This window comes from Bos grunniens, chromosome 6 (genome assembly GCF_055505025.1).
Source record: "Bos grunniens cultivar Pamir isolate PY7600 chromosome 6, Bosgru_T2T1.0, whole genome shotgun sequence".
Classification (NCBI taxonomy): domain Eukaryota; kingdom Metazoa; phylum Chordata; class Mammalia; order Artiodactyla; family Bovidae; genus Bos; species Bos grunniens.
Window position 1 is genome coordinate 30869596 of NC_141170.1, and position 23449 is coordinate 30893044.

Sequence of the window (23449 nt, forward strand, 5' to 3'; positions counted from 1 at the left end):
TTCCTCAAGCACATTCAAAGGTTAGACTTCCTTCTCAGGAAAGAAGGAAGGAAAGGAGGGAGGGAGGAAGGAAAGAGGGAGGGAGGGAGATCACAGAGAGATTTCTTACTTTCCTAGTCAAAGGGCCTTTAACAGCTTATTTCAAGGATGAATATACATGACAACATTTGTTAACAAATTTACTTTTGTTAATTAAATCAGAAACACAGGTGAATGGTGGAGAAAGTAGAAAATAGATGCATTTTAAAATTTAGCAGTTAAGGATTAGCACTTTTTTCCAATGATCTATTACTGGACTGTTTATACTACTACTAGAAAACATTAACTGTGTTTAGATTGCTATGGAAAACTTACCTGCACACCATTAAGAGATGCTACCCCCATATACAGGAACACACCATAGAGTACAGGCATGGGAATAAACTAGGATGGGAAAAATGGAAGAAAGTTTAAAAACAAAAATAAACAATAATAATAATAACAGTAAAAGATAAGACTTAGTAACACAGTGACCACTTATCAGTGTGCTTTCCTCATCATTGACAAACTTCTAAACACTTTGTACTAGAAAGAAATAAAGGAGGGTGAAGGAGACTTTCATATTGCATCTGATGCTTGTTTGCACTTTTTAAAAACAATTAGCATGCATGACCTTAAAATGACTTTTTTAATGGAGAAAAAGTCTGTCTCCCTTTCCCCTTAAAAGGAATGACCATGTAAATCAGATGTTTGCATGAACTGTGCAGCAGAAAGAAAGGCAGAGGGTTGCCCCACTCCTGAGACCAAATTTCTGCCCAACAGTCTACTGACTTTTCTCTAAATAATTTTCACCAAGTGAAAATTACAGTATTTATACACCAAATATCAGCTCAGTGTATATATGCCTCTTTCAATTAAGTAAACATCAAACTACTGTCCCCCTTCTTCTTCTTGGGAATATTAAAAGGACTAACTAATGAGAATGCTGCTTGAAAGGAGCATGGAGCATCTGGAAGCAATTAATCACATACACAGATTAATACACATCCTTTAATAATGAATTAATACATTTTCATGCATCAGTTAGCAAGAATTTATACAGTAATGTAAGGGAAGTTCCAATATGTTTGTAACTTTTGTCTATTCCTAAACCTTTGAAATGTTCCTAGCACTGTGAAACAAATCAAATCAGGGATGACTGTTTCTGGGAAGTCTTCTATCCGAACAACAAAAAAGGGTTCTCAAGCTTGGATTTTGAAAAGAAGTTCAAGTTCAGGAGTTCTCAAAGCTCAAATACTAAAACCACAATCAATTAAGTCCAGTCTTACCAAATCTGCACAAAGGAGGCTATTGTAGCCAGAAAACAGTATGACTTTAGAGTAATTTTTAAAGAACTATCACATGTATTAAGAAATTGAAGCAAAATGTTTATCAGCCTTTCCTTGTGATTACCTCAAACAGTTCTGTATCTGAGACCCTTTGGAGACTACTAGAGAAATAGGATAGATTCCAAAATAAGTCATAACTGCCAACTGTTATTGATTAGTTATAAAAATGTAAATTTATTATAGAGTAAATATACTGATTTATGAAAACATTCGGAGAAGGCAATGGCACCCCACTCCAGTACTCTTGCCTGGAAACTCCCATGGATGGAGGAGCCTGGTAGGCTGCAGTCCATGGGGTCGCGAAGAGTCGGACACGGGACACGACTGAGCGACTTCACCTTCACTTTTCACTTTCATGCACTGGAGAAGGAAATGGCAACCCACTCCAGTGTTCTTGCCTGGAGAATCCCAGGGACGGGGGAGCCTGGTGGGCTGCCGTCTCTGGGGTCGCACAGAGTCAGACACAACTGAAGCGACTTAGCAGCAGCATGAAAACATTATGTGCCTCTTCTAAAAAAGACCAACAATTTTAACATAGCTAATCTGATCTTGAACTCAGAAAACTAAATGACTTCGAAAGTCGAAGGTGGTGGGAAGGGCAGAGTGAGTGGCAGTGAAGCCTTCATACTGTAATATCCAACAGTCACCACAGAGGTGAATGCATCATGTTCCAGACACTTGAGTCTGGACGTTGTTTTCATTTTCTTTAGAATGTGTGTGTTTCCATTCCTTATGATGCTTCCATACAAATTTATTTAAAAACAAAATGAAACTAAGGAAAAGACCCTTTCATATTTTTGACTTGTTTTTTTAAATTAAATTTTATTGGCGTATAGTTGTTTTACAATATTGTGCTAGTTTCTGCTATACAGCAAAGTGAATCAGTTATTTGTATATATATTATCACCTCTTTTTATTTTTTGACTTATTGTTTTGTTTTGACTTATTTCTTAATTTTTAAAATATCTTCCACAGACAAGACCACTTCTATTCTTCCTCAATATATGATGATTTCTTATCATGTCATTTCTAATTTCTTGGGAAGAAATGAAAGGTGGAAGGAGAGAAAAGAAGTATATAGTTCATGGGAAACTTGTTAGAAATCCTGCCATAGTTATTTTTTAATCTGGCTTAAAAGAAAGTAATCACAAAGATAATCTTGGATCTTATCCCCACCTGTCACCTAAGCTTAGCTAAGCATTTTCTTGAATGTGGTTCTAATGCCAGAGTGAAGGCAATTTGTGCCTTGAGCCTAGGTCTGTTCTCTCTGAACTGATGATGACACATATTGCCAAATTAATCACAAGATGAAATCAGAAGGTAGCATTAACTCAGAACATGGTATGAGGAGGAAAATAGCTTTAGAGATGATCATGTTTTTTAAAAATTATTCTGTGGTGAAAATAGTACATATGAAGAAGGCTATTAATTTGATTTTTAGCTAAGTTCAATGTGATACAAACATCTTATTAAATCCATCATTTTCTTATGATAGTGTGATGTGTCAGTAAAAATCTTTCAGTTTGGAAATTCTGATGAAACATAACAGAATTACTGGGTTAGAGGATATTTTTTTATTGGATTTGATTTATGAGTCATAGCAGAAGGTCAATCCTTAAAAATTCATCACAATATAATATTAATCACAATAGAAATTTCCCAAAGAAAGGAAAAGAAGAATGTGCTTTAAAAAGATAGGATCCCATTTTAACTACTATGATATACATAGTAATATCAGGGAGACACTATTATAAAGCAAGACAAGAGAAATTAAAACATAGAACACAAGGTATACTAAATTCACAGGCATATCAAGAAGTATCAAATGATAAAATTATGCCAAAAATCATACAAATAAGCAATCATACCCAGAATGCCAAAAAGCATAATTGTAGATAAATATTATTCTACAATGCTTTCAATAAACATTAAAAATGAAAAAAAATTAAATGCTTGATCCTATCACTAGGTAGAATAATGAAACAGAGATGAGATCAATATTAACATATTCAGACAATGTTACCAATGTTTTCAAATTCTGGTGACATATTCTTCCCTTTGATTTTGATACTGTTAGATTATCCCCATAAGAAAAAAAAAATGTAAAAAAGGTAAATGCAATTTAAAAAAAAGGAAGGCAGGGTTTGCAGTTGTCCACAGCACAGATTTCAGTACAAGAATGAGGTCTCCCAGCAGAATCATAGTCAGTGTGTGTGTGTATAAAAACGAGAATGAGATCTTTATGAGAGCATGGGCATAGAGGTTAGACAGACCTGGGTTACAATTCTGGTACCTGCCGTTGTGCAACCCAGAGAAAATGATTAACTTCCCCATTCTTCAGTATTCTCATCCATATAGTGCTTATGATAAAGATTTGCTGTTGTTTAGTCACTCAGTCGTGTCCAACCCTTTGTGAGACCCATGGACTGTAGCCCACCAGGCTCCTCTGCTCATGGGATTTCCCAGGCAAGAATATTGGAGCTTCCTTCCCAAGGGATCTTCCTGATCCAAGGATTGAATCCACCTCTCCTTCTTTGGCAGGGAGATTCTTTACTGCTGAGCCACCAGGGAAGCCCCATAACAAAGATTGCATAGCACAGATATTTAGTTCAGGGTCTGGCTCATATAGATATCTGATGAATGCTGTGCTGTGCTTAGTTGCTCAGTTGTGTCCAACTCTTTGTGACCCCATGGTCTGTAGCTTGCCAAGTACCTCTGTCCATGGGGATTCTCCAGGCAGGCATACTGGAGTGGGTTGCCATGCCCTCCTCGACGAACGTAGTACTGAAATCATTATCAAGAGGGCTTTTAGTGGCAGGTCGAGAAGCCTACACGTGCAAAGCAGAGGTTTCTTTGGCTCCTCTGTGGTGGGCCTGACATGGCAGGAGTTTAGGACAGAAGAAGGGCTACAAAGGTCAGAATACGAGACTTGGTTTTATCGAAGTTTTACAATATTGCTTTTTCAACACTAACAACTGTCTTCAGGAACATGTTATTAAAACAATATCCTTACACCCTTAAGCCTTAAAAATCAACGTAAGGAAGCTGCAGACTTGCAATCTGGTCCGTAATCACTGAAATTGTGGAGCAAGCTATGATGAAGAAGTTTGTAAAAAGGCTATCTTTCTCTATACTTGAGAGAATTAGATATTGGGTCAGAGAAGCTGGGGAAGATCATCTCAAGGAAAATGAAAGTGAATTGTTCTTTGAGGGAAAATACTGTTTTATCTCAAAGGTGGTACACCCCGTGGTTATGAGATCAGGCTTTGGACTCAGAACTACCTGAGTTCAAATCTTGGCTCGAACAATTCAAGGACTTTGTGACCTGGCAAGTTACTCATAATTTTTCTTAACTATAAAGTTGATTCAGGAAGGGATAGTTAGGGAATTTTGGATTGATATGTACACACTCTATATTTAAAATGGATAACCAACATGGACCTACTGTATAGCACATGGAACTCTGCTCAATGTTATGTGGCAGCCTCGATGGGAGGAGAGTTTGGGAGAGAACGGATGCATGTCTATATTTGGCTGAATCCCTTTACTGTTTGCCTGAATCAATCACAACATTGTTTGTTAAATGGCTATTCACCAATACAAAATTAAAAAAAAATTTTGAGATGTTAACAACATAGTAACTGTGTATTATATGCTTGGTGAATAAATTCAATTAAAACCTTTTTTAAGATTAAAAAAATCCTAAGTAAGTATAATTTTGGTAGGTGTTATTGGAGAACTAAATATAAAAAGTCTGTGCAGAGTCCTTAGTCCAAGTCCAAGTTCAATAAATGAGAGCTATGAATACAATCATCTTTATCATCATCTATATTATCACTTCTCCTTGCTTCCCTGTTACTGAGCAGAGTGTACAGCATATAGCAGGAGCTCAACAAATGTTTGTCAAATACAATTTAAATGCTCTCCTCCACATCCTAGATCACTGAACAAATCTGAAGGATAAATTCTGGTCACTCCTCATGTTAAAGATAAACTAATTCAAGCAAAGGCAACAGAAATAGCAGTGAACTTTTCTTGATCTTTATTGCTTTAGGCTTGTCAGAAGAATGGAAAAAGTAAGCTGCAGAAACTGCCTTTCATCTTCTTCCTGCTCTTTGGTCTCCCTGCGTCTCCCCATACAGAACACTAGCTTAACAGGCAGTATTTCCGCTGCAGAAACACAGATCTAAACTGTCTAGCCAGCCTGGGAAGTCGGTTATTCCTGCTTCTAAGCACTTCTGTACTGAACCAGTGGTGAGATGTGAAGCATGTACCACTGGTTGCTGGCCAAGGTCAAGGGGTGTCCTCCAGAACTTAAAGCTAGTACATTATGATTCCCTGCATTGCATTCTTCTCTGTAAAAAGACAGAGTGTGGCAAAGAGATCAAAACAGAAGTCATCAGCTTCAAAGTAATCAATGTTCACAGTAAGTCTGCCTACATAGGCATGGGGAACGACTACCCAGACTATTTAATGCATGGCAGAAAATACAACTAGCCCATCGGAGGTCACCAAACCTGTGAGGGATCCTGGGAGTTGGGAGGAAAGTTGGGAGGAAATTTTTAAAACTCACATGTTTCTGTTTCATTCATTTGATCTGCCTTTCAAAGGCAGCTCTTTGAAGTAAAACCATTCCTTAAAGTTGTCATGTGTTTCCTTAAAACACATGGTTATACAGACACATAGTCACATTCCCTCCTCCAAGTTAGGTGCTAATACCACTTTCTAAGTGACTTCTGAGGTTAATTGTTAATCTTGACTTTTCTCAGTCATAACTTAGGTTTCAGTTAAACTACTCTCAACATCCGTTTCTTCCTGTGTTGACTTTTCAAATGAGCTAACAAGGTTCCTGTAGTGAAATGCATGTAACTTAGCAAACTTCAGTGCTAAGGGCACCTGATCTGAAACTGGCTGACCTGTTCAGATGTGGTTTCTAAAGTAAGGAACAGCCTCACTAACTGAAGTAATGAATTGCAATAGTCAATGCTAGACTATTGAACCCTTGTTTTTAAATCTACATTTCCTACAATACGTTGGAAACTATATTAACAAGACAATTTCATTTCCCATATCTTGGGCAAAATTTTGCCTGGCACAAATGATTGTTGAACTCCTTTTTTCACTTTTCACTGATTCTCATATTGACTCCTTTGTATTGACCCAAAGTTGCCAGGTAGAAATAGCCACAATTGTCACCCTGTTTATTTAACCTATATGCAGAGTACATCATGAGAAACGCTGGACTGGAAGAAACACAAACTGGAATCAAGATTGCCAGGAGAAATATCAATAACCTCAGATATGCAGATGACACCACCCTTATGGCAGAAAGTGAAGAGGAACTCAAAAGCCTCTTGATGAAAGTGAAAGTGGAGACTGAAAAAGTTGGCTTTAGCTCAACATTCAGAAAATGAAGATCATGGCATCCGGTCCCACCACTTCATGGGAAATAGATGGGAAAACAGTGGAAACAGTGTCAGACTTTATTTTTCTGGGCTCCAAAATCACTACAGATGGTGACTGCAGCCATGAAATTAAAAGACACTTACTCCTTGGAAGGAAAGTTATGACCAACCTAGATAGCATATTCAAAAGCAGAGACATTACTTTGCCAACAAAGGTTCATCTAGTCAAGGCTATGGTTTTTCCTGTGGTCATGTATGGATGTGAGAGTTGGACTGTGAAGAATGCTGAGCGCCGAAGAATTGCTGCTTTTGAACTGTGGTGTTGGAAAAGACTCTTGAGAGTCCCTTGGACTGCAAGGAGATCCAAGCAGTCCTTTCTGAAGGAGATCAGCCTGGGATTTCTTTGGAAGGAATGATGCTAAAGCTGAAACTCCAGTACTTTGTCTACTTCATGCGAAGAGGTGACTCACTGGAAAAGACTCTGATGCTGGGTGGGATTAGGGGCAGGAGGAGAAGGGGACGACAGAGGATGAGATGGCTGGATGGCATCACTGACTCGATGGACGTGAGTCTGAGTGAACTCTGGAAGTTGGTGATGGACAGGGAGGACTGGCGTGCTGCGATTCATGAGGTCGCAAAGAGTCAGACACGACTGAGCAACTGATCTGATCTGATCTTATCTGATGGATACTAGTACCCGAATGAGGGGGAGCCAGAACATGAGTACTTAAGGAAGGTCAAAGGAAAAGCAAGCTTATGCTCAGTGATCCCTTATACCTATATCACTCCTTTCTCTGCATTGTAATCTGTTCCTGTAGATAGTAACATGTTTTACAAATCAGGAGCAAAAAGAATCAGCATAAAATGAAGAAATAAAGTTCTTTCAGCTTTAACGTCTCTACAGCCATATTTGGGTGAGAAAAGAGTTAGGAAGAGACCCTGCATTTCTTCCTAAAAATAGCAGTTTATACACTGTTTGTTCTCTGTGTCCCTTTGGAATCAGGCATGATTACTCAGTTGACAGATTCTCCAAGATAAAGCCAATCTGCTATAACAAACAAAAAAATTTAAACACATCTGACTTTTTTGAGTTAGGATTTTATACTGCATTCATGAAAAGAAATTATATAAAAATAAAAGAAAAAAGAGTGGGTGGTGATGAGTACATAGGAACTGACGGGAACATTTTGACTTATTTTCACTAGTGGCTACGTACTAACAGATCCTAGAAAAGAAACTCTGCAGATGTGTCATATGATGCGAGTCCACCTTCAGGGGTTCCAGGGGCAAGTTCCTAGTAGAGCCTTCCACAACTTGAGGCTTCAGTGATCTAAGAGCTGACCTGTCCACATGACCATGTCCATTGGCCATGTGGGAAAAAACTGTCATTAGACTTTCCACCGGCTGATGTGCTGGGGTCTATGGGGCGACAGAGGACACACAGCACTTCAGCAGAGAATTTGATGCTATGAAACTCACAACAACTCAAATCTCCCCCACAACTTGCTCTGCACTGGCAAAGTGACAATAGATTTCCCTCTGTCCCCACAGAACATAAGACCTGCCCTTTTTTACGGTCCTCTGTTACGTAACCAGAAACAAATTCCCTGCAGTTACTTTTACTTCCCCACACAGTACATGAGATACATATTCCTTCATCATTCCAGTCAAAAATTAATTACACGAGTTAACTGATATTGTGGAAATAAAAGGCAAAAGAGGAAAACTTAAGTATTTTACTGTTTACAAACTGTTTTGTGCATATTGTATGCATTAATCTAATTATTCCGAAGGTAAAGTCAGTCCTGGCAACCCACTCCAGTACTCTTGCCTGGAGAATCCCATGGATGCAGGAGCCTGGTAGGCTGCATGCAGTCCATGGGGTTGCTAAGAGTAGGACACGACTGAGCTACCTCATTTCACTTTTCACTTTCATGCATTGGAGAAGGAAATAGCAACCCACTCCAGTGTTCTTGCCTGGAGAATCCCAGGGATGGCGGAGCCTGGTGAGCTGCTGTCTGTGGGGTAGCACAGAATCGGACATGACTGAAGCGACTTAGCAGCAGCTAAGTCAGTCCTAGCTTTGAGATCATATTTCTACGTTCCACAAATTCATCTAGTTGGCAATTATTGTCATATAAATGTGTGAACTTGAAAGAAATGAAGTTTTGCCTTTCCCTGTACTTCTGTATTGTTTGAATTCTTTACAAGAATGCACTGTTTCATTACTTGTATAATTAAATAAGCATTTAAAAAACCTTTTTAAAAATTAGAATTGTTTAAAAGCAAACAAAAATTTTCAGAGAAAAATTTGGAAGGATACTGCTAACAGTGGTTATTGACAGCTATTATTAGGTCCATAGGTGATATTCATGCTTTGTACTGTAATGCCAAGCATAAGATACAAATTATCAATCACTGGCAAGTACTGTTTCTATAATAAAAAAGAATAAAACATTTGTGTTGCAAAAAAAAACGGGAAACTTCATGTTATATATATATATATATATATATATATATATATTTAGTACCATCTCCACTTCTAAATAGGCTTTTTAGTACCATCTCCACTCCACATACAGTTTATATTTATCTGTTAAAGAGACATTCACCCCATCAATCAAACCTGCATATTGACCCTAACTTTCTAAATAACCTATCATTTTTATTCCTCTAAAGTTCATTTCTAAAGTTTTCCAGTTATAAATCAGTAATTTCAGTCTCTCTTTGTGGACATTAGGCCTTGTGATTTGAAGAAAACAGAAACAGTCAGCAATCATTAAGAATAAGAGAACAATTACAAAATAATCATCCTGAGTCATTCATGTTATCCAGGAGTCTAATGTGGGAAGGGAGGGTATGATTTAAAGACAAGTAAATGGGAAGTGATGGGAGGAAAAGATGCAGAGAGACCAGGAGAGTGAAAAATGTTGGGAGTGGAGTTCAGGTAGTAAGTGAACTATATGAAACTGCCCTAGCCATAGGTCAAAAAATTTGAATAGTGGTAATTTAATATGGTTCAACCAAACTACTACAATAATAATAATAGAAGGAATGAAGGAGTGAGGAGATCAAGATGAAAGGTTTTAAAGTCTTCATTCTACCTGATCCCTGCTTCATTCAGTGTGTTATGCATGTGGTAAGAAACTCGCTGATACTTCCTGGAGAATTCTACTCTTCACATACCCAGTTATCTGTCAGTATTCTGAGAAGGAGGACAAGGCGAGTATTTTATATATTTACCTTCAAGATGGGAGCCATAAAGACTGACAGACCAGTCAGAATAAACACAAGGGTTCCAGTGACTCTTTGTTCCCTGAAACCAAATCAAAAGATTACCAATCTACCTCTTGTTTTCATAAACATGCTCTTGTCTTTTCACCTTCAAAAAAAAAAAAAGACTCTACATTGACCAAATCGATATTTCACAAAGGTGTGGATATCATATGCAATTAACACCTCAAGGACAGCTTATAGGCTCAATAGAACTATAAAATTCTCTTAAAACTAGTGCAGTGTGTGATCTGAATTCATCAAGGGAAAAAAGTAATTCTGCTAAATCCTTTGTCTTTTTAGAATCAGGGTTTAAAAATCGCTTGCTCTTGGTCAGTTACTGACCTATATGAAACCCTTATTTTTAAAACAAGTTGTACCATTATATAATTACACCTTCCTTCACAGGAGACAGTTATTACATTGCCCCACATTCTAATTAACATCAGCTCAGGGAATTTCCCAAATGCAATAAATCCCATCAGTCTCATTTCCAAATCAACCAACAACAAAAGTAATTTTTAACAAATATGATTCCCATACAACAATCCCCTCCCCCAGCTCCCAAAAAAGAATCACCCACTGTTGTGGTGTGGGAACTGCTGGCCCAGTCATGTGAGCTAGTCACTCGAGCACTTAGGAGCAGAGTCCATTGTGAAAAATACACAGTAGAGTATAAAGGTCTCATAAAAGCCCTTCATGGCTACCCAGATTGATCAGCTGGAGGTCAAGGTTTCTCAGTGCTTATGAGACAGAAAATTAAGTGGAAAATAAGAATTCCTTTCCTTTCATAGAATCTTGAAAGTCATAAGCAGACTCAAGAGTTTTAGAAAGTCTCAACAGAGCTGAAAAATGAAAGGCTTTAGCCTTTAGTTATGATTGTGATATAGTACACACCACAGCTCCAAAATTACTTGTGTGTTGAAGAAACTGAATGACCTGTTTGAGTTTTTACTCTGCACCCTTTAGCTCTTTGCTAATCAAAGGAAATGTATGTAACTTGAGAAGTGAACTCAAGAAATTGTTGAAGACTCTCTTTCAAATGAAAACTTAGTCCTTTCTAGAATAGCAAGTCCAGAATAAATCATTCGTCACCAGTCCTTTCTCCTCCACATTGGCCCATCTTCTGCCTGACACATAACTGTGTGAATGGCATGGTTTGTAGAGCCATTTTTTTTTTCTGATTTAACATACCTCACTCCTAGGAACTTGGGCTGTTCTCCAGGTGCAGAAGTCTCTGTCTCCATCTTCAAACTGTCGATGTGAGCGATGGAGATGACAGTAGCAGCCACATACCACGGAAGGGCCATGAAGGAGCACACCACCATGAGGATGGCCACCCAAAAGAGATCCAGGTGATATCCAGCTCCTTTCTGCAGCAAGAGGTAACAAAGCCATGTGGAGAAAGCACACATACTTCTATCTAATCATATTTCCAGATAGGAGTTAAGATTACCAAAAGTAACCAATGCACTCTGCTTGGAATACGTATCTACCAAAAGGTGAGCTCCTTGAATGAGGCTTCATCTTCCTCATGCTATCCCTCAATAATTAAATGCAAAGCTGTCACATGATATACATCCTTGCGCTTGCTTGTTTATTGTTAATGATCCTTTCTGCATCCAATCACATAATTGGAACAATAGAAATGTACAACTACCTTGAAGAGCTACTGAGATCCTCTAATAAAGTAACTGAGACAAAGTTTCTTGTGGGAGCATAAATGGTAGTGATGCTTATAGAGTAGGAGCTCAATAAATGATGATAGCAGCAATAGTGATACTGGTTTTTAACATAAGCACAATAAGCTCCTTAGAAACAGATGCAATGCATTCTCTGCTTGACTATTTAGCAGTATGCTGTTCACTCAGAGAGTACTCAGCACATGTAGACTAGAGATCCGAAAGCAACCTTAAGAAAAGCAACCTTGGCACTTTATGTGGAATCTAAAAAAAATGATATAACAACTTATTTACATGACAAAAATAGACTCGCAGACACAGAAGACAAATTTATGGATACCAAAGGAAAAATGGGAGTTGGGAATTAGGAGTTTGGGATTAACATAAACACAGTAATATATATAAAGTAGATAACCAACAGTGGCTGACTATATAGCACAAATAATGAATCTTAAAAAGAAAAAAATTTGTATATATGTATATATTTTAAAATATATAATATGAAAAACTGAATCACTGCTGAACACTTAAAGCTAATCCAACATTGTAAATCAACTATACTTCAATTAAAAAATAAAGACAGAAAAGTACATAAAAGACCATTTCTCACCTTTCATAGTACAAGAAAATAATGGTTTAACAACCTATGAAACATTACACTTAAGGTAATTATACCCCCTTAATAAGAACAGGCTGATTTCAAACACTGCCGGAGAGTCACAATAACATTTACTGACTGGAAGAGCAGACGATGTAACAAAAGGTCTAGCTCTTTTACTCACTAAATAAATATTGTTAAATGTGTCCACGATGTTATTCTATGATTATATTTCTCTGCTCTGTTTGTGAAGAAATCAAATGCCTAACCCCCCTATGGAGCCTGAGAAAACAGAGCAGTCCATTTTCACAGCATGGGAGCAGCAGCGCCCAAAGCCAGTGTGTGAGCAACCTGAGGGAATGGAGAGGCTGACTGTAAAAAATGAGAGTGGGCTTTACACTGGGAACCCGGTGACTGCTATCATTCAGATCCTGTTACATTATTCCGAACACTACTCTCTTCTCACCGAAATGCCAAGATTTTACCCCTGGCTTGCACCCATGGGTCTAATGTTCTCAGAGAACTCATCACAGGGAAGGGTAACTGACCCAAGAAAGAAAAGCATATTTTTACTTTGTCCAGGTTTAGCTAAGAATGAAAGCCTCCTTGAGAGACAAATAGGGTAATATATATTCATAAAACCAGTTCATTGCAGTACAAAGCATAAGGGTTTGAACTGGGAATAGTTTAAGGTAGGGGAGAGGAGGGCAAGGTAGTGACTAATGAGGTGAATATATGCTACATCTGGGGGTCTCAGTCATTCACTCTGTCAACAAACTCTGACTGCCAACTTATGAACAGACACAGGCTTAGGTGTTGGTGACATATTTGCAAATAAACCAGATAAAAATTCCTGCACTAGTGGAGTTTCCATTCTACCGAAGGAGACACCAGTAAACAACATAAACAAGTAATCTATACAGTATCTAAAACAGTGGAAAGCACTAAGGAGAACTGAAGTTGGATTTGGAGGCTGAATACTGCGGGAAGCCACTGTAGTGTTTTAAAGCAAAGAATGACATGACTTGCTTACGTTCTGAATGCCAGGGCTGCTGTGTTAGGAGCAGACAGAAGAGAACAGTAAGCATGAAGAGGCTGCTGCCATGACCCCAAGCGACTGTCATGGTTAGAATCAGGGGGGCACCAGTGAACAGAGTAAAAGCTGGGTGCATTCTGGCTTTATATTGAGGTGGAACATAGAGGATTTGCTGACTTCTGCCTGTGGGTGTGTTGGCCATTCACAATCTGGCTTCTGTTCACATCATCAGCCTCATCTTTGACCTCTCTCCTACTTGGATCTTACAGCCACTTTCAACCAATTCCTCAAATATGTCTTACTGATGCCTTTGGCGTCTTTGACATCCCTCCCTAGAAAAGTCTATATTCTTCCCTTGGCTCAGTCCTACTCATTCTTAAGACTTAAATGGTTCCCTGTTAATTTATGCTTTCCTCTATCATGGCATTCATCATGCTGTTTTGAAATTGTAGGTGTGTTTATTTGTCTTTGATATTTGACTATAAGTAACATGAGGAACTGGACTGCATCCTGAATACCTAAGCAGAGAACATGATGTATAGTCAATGCTCAACTGAAGTTTATTAAAAAGTGAATGACAAGTAGAATGTGTACATTCTTTTGAGTGGCAAATATAAACTCTTAGTTAGCAATACAAAAAATTAAAACTTACTTGCTGATTGGCAGAAATGTGAACCTTTTGTTGGGATAAGGGGAAGGTGGAAAACATCTGGAAATATCACATAGCTACAAGTTTTATTTAGACTAAATCACTCAAGACTATATTAGGAGTACCAACATGGTAATTGATGGGCAGAATATCTTGTCACCATGGAAACTGTAATAACCTAAGAATGTGCACACTGGGTCAAATGAATAGTGGTTGCAGAAAAAGTCATGGAGGTGAGCTGCCCCCATGCTTTCTCTCTCTCCCCTTTTAAATCAAGCCAGCTTCTTAACCTTTTTTTTAAAGAAAGAAAATTATTTATTTTTGGCTGTGCTGGGTCTTCATTGCTTTGCATGGGCTTTCTCTAGTTGTGACATGCAGGGGCTAACTCTTGAGTTGGAGTACATGGGCTTCTCATTGCAGTGGCTTATCTTATTGAGTGGCCTGGGCTCTAGAGTGTGGGCTCAGTGGCTGTGGCACATGGGCTTAGCTGCCCCTCGGCATGTGGCATCTTCCCAGATCAGGGATCACACCAGGAATCTCAACAGGTGGATTCTCGACCACTGAACCACCAGGGAAGTCCCTCCATGGTTTCTTAAACTATTTCAAGTAAAACAAGTCTGAACTAGATATCCAAGAGACGAGCAAAAAGGAACCACATAATACTAAAGAGGGTGGAATGAGAACTGTAGAAAGTAGAATACAAAGGTAACTGCAAAACCACCAGAACAAATAAAATTTCTGGGACAAAGTAATTATAGATACATAATTACCCTGCCTCTTGACATCACCCCCTTCAAAAAGTCTTCTTTTCCCTCAACCAGGTGAGAGTACCTGATGCTCTTAAAAGGAAGGGAAAACCATCAACTTGACCCGAAGGCCCTACCTGGTTTGTTTCCACATTGTTCTCTCTCCAGGCCCAACCCTCCTTCTTTCACTGCAGCCACAGTCAAATTAAGTCATTCATTCTTAGCAGGTTACCGGCTCTGTAAAGCCTGTTCCTACATAATGAGTCCTGTGCCCTCCTGTGTTCCTCTTACTACCCAGGCTCGCTCAGCTAATCCTACTGATGACATGTGAGATCTCAGTGTAAGTGCTGCTACCTTGGAACTCTCAGTACCTCTGGACTGGATCAAACCCTCTCTTACAGACTCTTCAAGCACCCTCCCCTGTCTTTCATACTTATCTGCAATGCTACAATGTGATTGATTATTGGAATGACACATCTCTCCCTCAGGGACAAGAAGATCCATGAGGACAGGAACCATATGCAAAGTTTTCTCTACTACTGAAACTCCAGCACGTGACACAGAGCCCACCACAGAGTGGACACTAGATTAATGTTCGTTGGATAAATGAATGCATGTTAATGCATCTGTTCAGTGGCACTCTGCTAGATCCTAGAAATATAATTACAGCTAATACACAGTCCTTGTCCTCAAATGGTTTATAGAGTAATAAAAGAGTTGGCACAATCAACAGGCATTCTCAATACCACAGTGCTAAAGGTCTATAGTAAGGGTGAGGTTGCGATGCCATGAGAGGGGGAGCACCTTTATTCAACTCAGCTTAAAGTCAGGGATGGTTTACATGGGAGGTGGTATCTAAGTTGAGCCCTAAAATATGAACCATAACCAGCTGGAAGCCAAGATATAGGGAATCAGGGGGAAAACAACAGGCAAATGGGCTGCCATTTTGAGAAAATTGAGTTGGTGCTTAGAAGGAGATGGGAAAGGTATAAAATAAGGCTAAAAGAGTTAAGAACTTTCATGTTTTGTTAAAGACTTTGGAAGTTTTAATTATAAGAGCAATGGGAAGCATTTTTGTAAAATGCCATGTGTCATCTTCTCCTTACCCCTCATCCCTAGTGCCACTGCCTTCTTCATATTCCTGGCTTCCTTCACATTCACTCAGCAACCCTCGACCCTCAATGCAGCTCTAGCCACAGAAACCTCTGCTTTATACTTGTCCCTGAGAGTTCACTCTCCACATAGAGTAATCTCTTTAAAATCTCAGTCACTGTATGGTCCTTCCCTTAGTGGCTTCTTGTTTCACTTAGACTCTAACACCTAAGCACTGTACAATTCTCCTATATCAGTGTTTCTTACATCAGTGTTCTATATCAGTGTTTCTTACCATAACCATTTTGCCTACCACCTACCAGGTGGTAATGTCTGGAGATATATTTTTGGTCACAACAACTTGGGAGAAAGAGTGCGACTGGCATCTAGTGAATAGAGGCCAGAGATGCTGCTAAATAGCCTATGATACACAAGATGGTCACGACCAACAAAGAATTGTTCAGGAAGACAATAATGCTGAAGTTGAGAGTGTTTGTTCAATGGTAATTTGGCCCCACTCCTACTGACTTTATCTTGAAACACTAATTCCCAGAGGCTCTAGTCACACTAGTTTATTACTTGTTTCCCAACACACCAAGCTCTTCCTCACCCCAGGGCCTTTGCATCTGCTCATATCTTTGCTTAGAAAACTATTTTTTAAATAAACATTCATTGGACACCTATGCTAGATCTTATGTTAGATAAAAACAAGAAGACAGAATACCTCCACTTGAAAGGTTTATAGATTATTAGTTGAAGCCAGAGGTGGAAGAAAAGAACTTATTGTTTGTGCAAGATACAAATACAAGGTCAATTTCAGCCTAGCGGTGGATATGAGTAGTGAAGAGGGGAAATCCATGAAACTCCTTCAGGGTAGAGACCATGACTGAGAACAATTTTTAATCTTTAATATCTAATGCAAGTGTTTTATACATAGCAAGGACTCAGTAAGCTCAAAAAAGGTTAAGTCTGTCCTCTAAAGTGTATAAAAGTCTTTATCTTCATGGATATGAACCCAAAGGATGTTCTGCTTTCTTAACCTGGAGAATATTTTAAGTACAAGGATAGGCATTGAAACTTTCACTTCCTTTTGATACTATATGTACTTTGCAAACAGAGAACACCAGTCATTCAGGAGTAAATCCACAGAAATAAGAAATCTCTGAGGGGAAATGACAAGCCCAACAGTGTATTTGGTACAGAGATGATAACAAAGGGGTCAGGGGCAGTACACACACATGAAAAGATGCAGAATAAACATTCATGCTAAAAGCCGCTCTGGATTCAGAGAGCAAGGTGGTTTATGAGGACACTGAGAACCATGACACAGTTCTTCCCACCAAGGGAAGGGACACAGATTTGTACATAAATTCTAATGTATTCTAAACCGAGATTCAAAGAGGTCTGAAAAAGACACCCAAGAGTACAGAATGTTTAAGCGTATCTAGTGTGAACCTACAAAATCTTCCTGCAGTGATGACATCTAAACAGGGCTTTGACTAATATTAAAGTTCTCACATTCCCTATGAGAACCAGAGATGGGTTAGAAGGGTCTCGGTTATTACCCACCTTACACATTGAGTACAACAACTCTGAGGACCATGCGGCCCCAGATAACAAAATTCTTCAGTGTTTAGTATATCTACCTTATGGAAATCAGTGTGATGGGCCACATGAGAGCTGGAAAAAGGACTAAAACATGGTCCTTGCCTTGAAAATGTTTTGGCTCAGAAAAAAAAAAAAAGGAAATTATACTAAAAAACTACTGCACGAGATATTATGTGACCAATGTATAGCGTGCATGTGTGTGTTCAGTTTCTCAGCAGTGTCTGACTCTTTATGACCCCGTGGACTATAGCCCCCCAGGCTCCTCTGTCCATTGGATGTCCCAGGCAAGAATACTGGAATGGGTTGCCATTTCCTTTTCCAGGGAATCTTCCCAACCCAGGGATCAAACCTGCATCTCCTGCATTGCAGGCAGATTCTTTATCACTGAGAAACCAGGGAAGACCAATGCACAGAGTAGTACAAATATAATAAGAGCAAAAACAGGTGTAATAGAAATTACATATTGCATATATGATTATATCATGTAATAGAAATTACATTATGAGTGAAGATTTCACTGACAAGTTTTTACAAGGATGGAGATGATTTTGATAGGTGGTAATCATTGAGCAGCGGAGAGGAAAGTTTGAATAACCAGCAGAAGAAACTGGCAGATTTGATGCCAGTAATTCATCTGACCAGTACATTGTATAGTACGCAGAATCATTTTAAATTTCGGGTGAGATCATATCACTTAAATCCCAAGCTAGGGCAAATGGACATTCTTCAAGGGGGAAAGGTTTAGAGGAAATAAAGTGCATAAATGTTTAGAACTATAGGACTGACATATGAGAACAAAGTTTTTAAAAAAAGTTCCAGAGTTTGAAATGACACAAAGGAGACTGGTCATTAACTCATGGTTAAACCATTAGAATAGTCTAGACATGAGATTAAAGCACTGAGTCTAAGGTATGAGAGAAGGGATAGAAAGGAAAAAGGTAAAACAGGGCACCTTTTGTAGTTATTCAAGAAAACACAGTCAAATTAAAGGTTTTACCATAGAGTATATCAGAGAAAATTTATTGCTACAATGATCTAATACCTATCTCTGGATACTGATTCCAAATGATTTTCCCTCCCACGTCCTATCTTTACACTTAAGATCACTTTCCTTCTGAGGAGTATGCCTTGCTTTGAGGTCTGAAGCTCAAACTCTTTCTGCTTCTGCCCATGACTCAGGGAAAAATCCTTGAAGAAGTTATGACCTTGCTGAAGCTCGTTTGCTTTTGAGTGCACTGCAGGAATAATGTGGAACATAACTAAGCAAAATGATGGCCACAAAAAGCCAAGTGCCTTGGTGTTCCTCATCAGTACAGAGCTGATCTGCACAATGGAAAGGTGGGTCCCATTCCAAACAGAGCAATCAGCCAGCCAGGGCCACTGGACTCAGAGCCAAAGCAAACACCACCCCCGAACATGCTGCTTTTCACATCACAATGCCTCCATCTCCCTCACTGTTTCAGGTTTCTCTTTCGAATCAATTTCATAGCAGTCAGGGCTCTGTATCGTTTTAGACAGAATTTTCAATTTTCACATTCCACAGCCTCTTTCCAAACAAAATCTGAACAAAACAATATCCAGAGTGAGAAGCCTTCAATTCATGATCATGGTCCCACTGGTATCTTTAGATTTGTGTCAAAACACTGGCACTTATTCTAGAACTATTGTCATTCAAAGGAAAGATTTCAAATAAGCAATTCCAATGGTGATGAAAACACTTTTAAAATATATTCAGCTCCTATTTTAAGAGGTAAATCCTAATATGCCTTGATTTTCCAATGCTTTCTACAGGGAATAGAAGAATAAAATTTCAATATTTTATCTACCCTAAACTTGCTAAATTCAAAATTCTGCATTTATTAGTAAGGAAACTTAATGGGCAAAAGAATAGGCATTTGCCTTCAAGGATACATACCAAATCTGACCAACTAAATCTGAAAAGTAAGAAGATGTTTCCAAATATTTTAGGAATTAAATATATTAGTCAACATCCATTTCCAGCCTTTCAAACTAAACAAAGACCAAAATGCCTCCCAGTACAGAACATCTAAAAATGCTCAGCAAAATACAGAAAATGTCTCATAGAAATCATGGTCTATCTGTCAGAAAGTAAGAGAAATACTGGAAACAAAAAATAATGGCAGCAAGAAAGAATAAATCTACCACATCAGTAAACCCAAGAGCCTGAGCCTGCCCTATAACACTGGGCTAATCTTTGCGGGGCTCAGGCATGAGTTAGAATGACTGAATCCTAGGGACTGAACACCAATCCTAGGGACACATGAGGGGAAGGGTATAGATGGGAGACATCCCCTGAAATAAAACTAGGATACTCTAAACACAGTATAGCCATTTGGTCAACTAGGAAAAAAAACAAAACACCCCCCCAGAGAGAGAGACAGTGAAGATACATACTACTTTTTACCTTGCCACTAGATATAATGCCATTACAAAATATCTCTAAAAATATTCCTAACCATAAAACTACAACTGAGTTTGGGGCTGGCATTCCCATTACCTTTGCAGTTTGGAAAACTCTAAGCCTAAAACACAGTGTAAAGTTATCCTGGCCTTCCATGAATTAGTCTTACCACCACCCCCTCAAAAATATATCGATGGATATAAAGTATGAACACTATATCCATCAAGCGTCTAAGCAATCAACAACATCTTCTTTGCCACATATTGTCCTACAAGGTAACAGTACCATCCCTCCATCAAACAGCAGAGTCCATCCGCACCTCCTTGAATGGAGGATGACACTGTGACTATTTTGACCAATTAACTCTGGCAAAGGTTGAAGAAAACCCACACTTTATTTCAACAGTTTTTTAGAAAAAGCATTTGTCTTTGCCTTCGTTAAGGACAGTTACCAAGTTAAAATCAGAAGGATAACAGTGGCTTAGTGGTAAACAGTTAATGCTGCCCTCTCCAGTGGTGAAGAAAACATGATTTGAAACAATCTTTTCCAGGATTAAATAAGGTCTTCCAAAAGTAGTACACTGAGGACATGTGTCCACACAGGGTGATCTACGACTCTGTCAAGTCTTAAATAACATGCCAATTAAACTATCTTGCTTTTGAAGTAATCGGTATTTTTAAGCAGTACTTACAAAGAACGGAGACGGCAATGATAGCTGTAGTTACGAACATTACCTTGAGTTTGTGTTCTTTCCTGTTTACAATCACAGCTGTGATTTGCTGGTCCATGAAAATCAGGATGGTGACCAACAAAGCAGGTATGGCAGCTGCAAGGTACACCCACCAGGGGTTTCCACCAAACGGTGCAACAAACCAACCTCGGTTTGGACTCGTTGGCTTGAAGGAGAGAGAAGACATTATTTGAAACAATATTAATACGTACTCCATGATGAAAAATAAGTGGGGACGACAGTTTTGTATTTGGAGAGTCAACGTGTTAAAAAACAGAAACAGTTTTACTGATAGGTTAGACAGAGATTATTCACCAAAAAGTTCCTAAAGGAGGTTATTTTTTAGGCAATGTTTTAAATGAAGGAAAACTAAGAATATAGGGTGATGGAAAAGAAGTAAATGTCATTTTGCATGATCAGGATGATCTAAGATAAGACTCAGGAGGGAAGAAAGTGATTTAAGGGACAGCCATAAAAAAAACCCAAATGCAATATTCAGTAATGAGGGAGGCAAGAAACTACAAAGTGACCTTGAATTTTGTCCATAAGTTTTAGCAACTGCACTGAAGTTATGTCTACTACTGCCAAATTGAAATGGTTTCATAATTAATACATTAAAAGCTACAAATATTTAAAGTTATATTAAATATTTCTTATTTTCATATTTTCCTATTCTTTTCCAAATTTTAAACAATACAAATAAACTAAAATAGAATCCTATCTATGAATTATTTTCTCCACATTTACTATTGAGAAATCCTCACTTCTCCTAAAGATATTTCTGTTTCGCTTGGCTCATAACCCCATCACTGAACCTATACACATTTTACTACATTTACCAGGCTGTGAGCTTAGAAAGAAAGGAACTATGTCTTGCCCTTCAATGTATTTCAAATCCCTAGTATAAGGCTTGACTTAAAGCAAACATTCAATAAATGCTGACTTAAATAACTGAATAAATGAGAACTTATCTTTGCTAATGGCAGAGAAAATGCAAAAAAAAAAAATTTGTTTGCTATAACACTGATATTCCTTTCTCATTAGGTAGTCATGAAGCTAAAACTGCTGTTAGTTTAATTTTTCTTAGCAAATATATGGTTATCAGGGATGAAGAGAAACATTAGGGGTGTTCTAGAAAATAAGTGAAAGACTTAAAATGGAAAATTTAGACAGGAATATTCAAGAATGACTGAAATGTAAATTTTACCCATTAGGTCTTCACATACCAACAAGTTTATAAAATGAATAATTCTCACATCTGCTTTGTATATAAACATGTGTGTTATAGCAAGTTGTTTGGTAGCAGGAAAACAGCACTGAATTAGTAGTGTAACCTTGGATAGTTTAATTTTTATAAGCTTCAATCTCAACTTCACAATATCAGGATGATAATAGTTACATTACATCCTAGAACTATTATATGCATCAAGGTTACAAGTTGTTTTAAAATGTTTGGGATATTTTAAATCCTCTAGATAAAACAGATTTTATAATTGTGTATTTTGAATCAAAATCAGTATAATGTGAACCTTGCATTTAGTTCTAGTCAGGCATTTAATTTTAGTGAAAAAATAGATAAAATGTATACCAAGAGACCATTTATAACATAAAGAAATGGATAACTATACAAAACTAACTCAGAGATAAGACAAAATAGAATAAGGGAAAAGAAACAAAATCAGGGAATGACCAAAAGACAGAAATTCACCTACCTTGAACTCACTTGGCACAATTAGTTTCGGAGTGTCCACACCTACTAGAGCATCTATTACACAAAAGATGAGAATGGACAAGATAATGGCAAAGTCACTGATGAGCTTTCTTGCCTGGGAAGAGAAAAAATAAACAGGAACCTTTAAGCATTGGATATACGTGTGTCATATATATCTGACATATATATATATATGTCTCTGAAGTGAATGAAGAATTCTGTTATTTGCTAACAGTTTCTAGTAACAGCTTCATCAACAAATTAAAGGAGGTGTCATACTGCAGGGAGATTATTTTTTTTAAGTTGCTTTTGCATAACTTTCTGATCTGGCCAGAAATAATCTAATTGCACCAAGCAGGTGTGTGTGTTGTATATGTGTGTTTAGATAAAGGAAGGGAATCAAAGAAAATATATCCTTGAAGTACTGTACTCTCTTCCCGTATGTCACAGAAAGGAGAGCTGGATATGGATGAAATTTCAAGACATGTTATAAAAATCTGCACAGAGACATAGAATTCTTTTTACTATTTGGGAGGTAGTATTGTCTAAATGCACTGGAGAAGGAAATGGCAACCCACTCCAGCATTCTTGCCTGGAAAATCTCACGGACAGAGGACCCTGGTGGGCTATAATCCAAGAGGTAACAAAGAGCTAGACATGACTAAGTGACTAAATAACAACAATGATGAGTACAGAGCAAGATAATTTCCGCAAGGTAATCTGAAAACTCTAAGAACTTAGCAGGGAAGGGGTTACAGTTTCAGACTAATGAATGGACTGAAGACCTCAAAGAAACAAAAAGTGATGGAAGACAGAAATCTGATGGCTTCACTAAATTGGCCAAAGAAAGTATTTTTCACTCTAGGCTAGTGCTTAAAATTTCCTGTATGTGGAGCCTCTCTCTCTCCACTACTTAACTGTGATTACCATTAGCTTACAGCCTTTAAACTTCCTAAGTACCTGCCTCTGGCTAGGACATGGGCTGGGCTTTGTGGGATGTGCGTTAAACTCAAGTCTTTCCCATGGCGTGGGTGCAGAATGGCCATATCTGATTCAGCAGGGGAGCCTGGGACCATTGAGTTGATTGTCAGGGCCTCTGCAGTGACTAGTGGCACTGACAATGGCCTACA

General features: G+C 38.3%; 1 protein-coding gene across 11 annotated transcripts in view; it reads right to left on the reverse strand.

Moving 5' to 3' along the window:
* The window catches only part of SLC4A4 (solute carrier family 4 member 4), a 379388-nt gene that overhangs the window by 16928 nt on the left and 339011 nt on the right, over nt 1-23449 (reverse strand). For 10 of the 11 annotated variants that reach the window (XM_086405458.1, XM_086405455.1, XM_086405451.1 and 7 more), the window contains 5 exons: nt 22321-22434; nt 20613-20774; nt 11240-11418; nt 10016-10088; nt 355-423 (listed from right to left, as the gene is read on the reverse strand). In XM_086405458.1, the coding sequence (XP_086261584.1) occupies nt 355-423; nt 10016-10088; nt 11240-11418; nt 20613-20774; nt 22321-22434 (597 nt within the window). Of the gene's footprint in view, nt 1-354; nt 424-7885; nt 8192-10015; nt 10089-11239; nt 11419-20612; nt 20775-22320; nt 22435-23449 lie in introns of those variants that run through there. The other variant, XM_086405457.1, reaches the window with a different exon arrangement.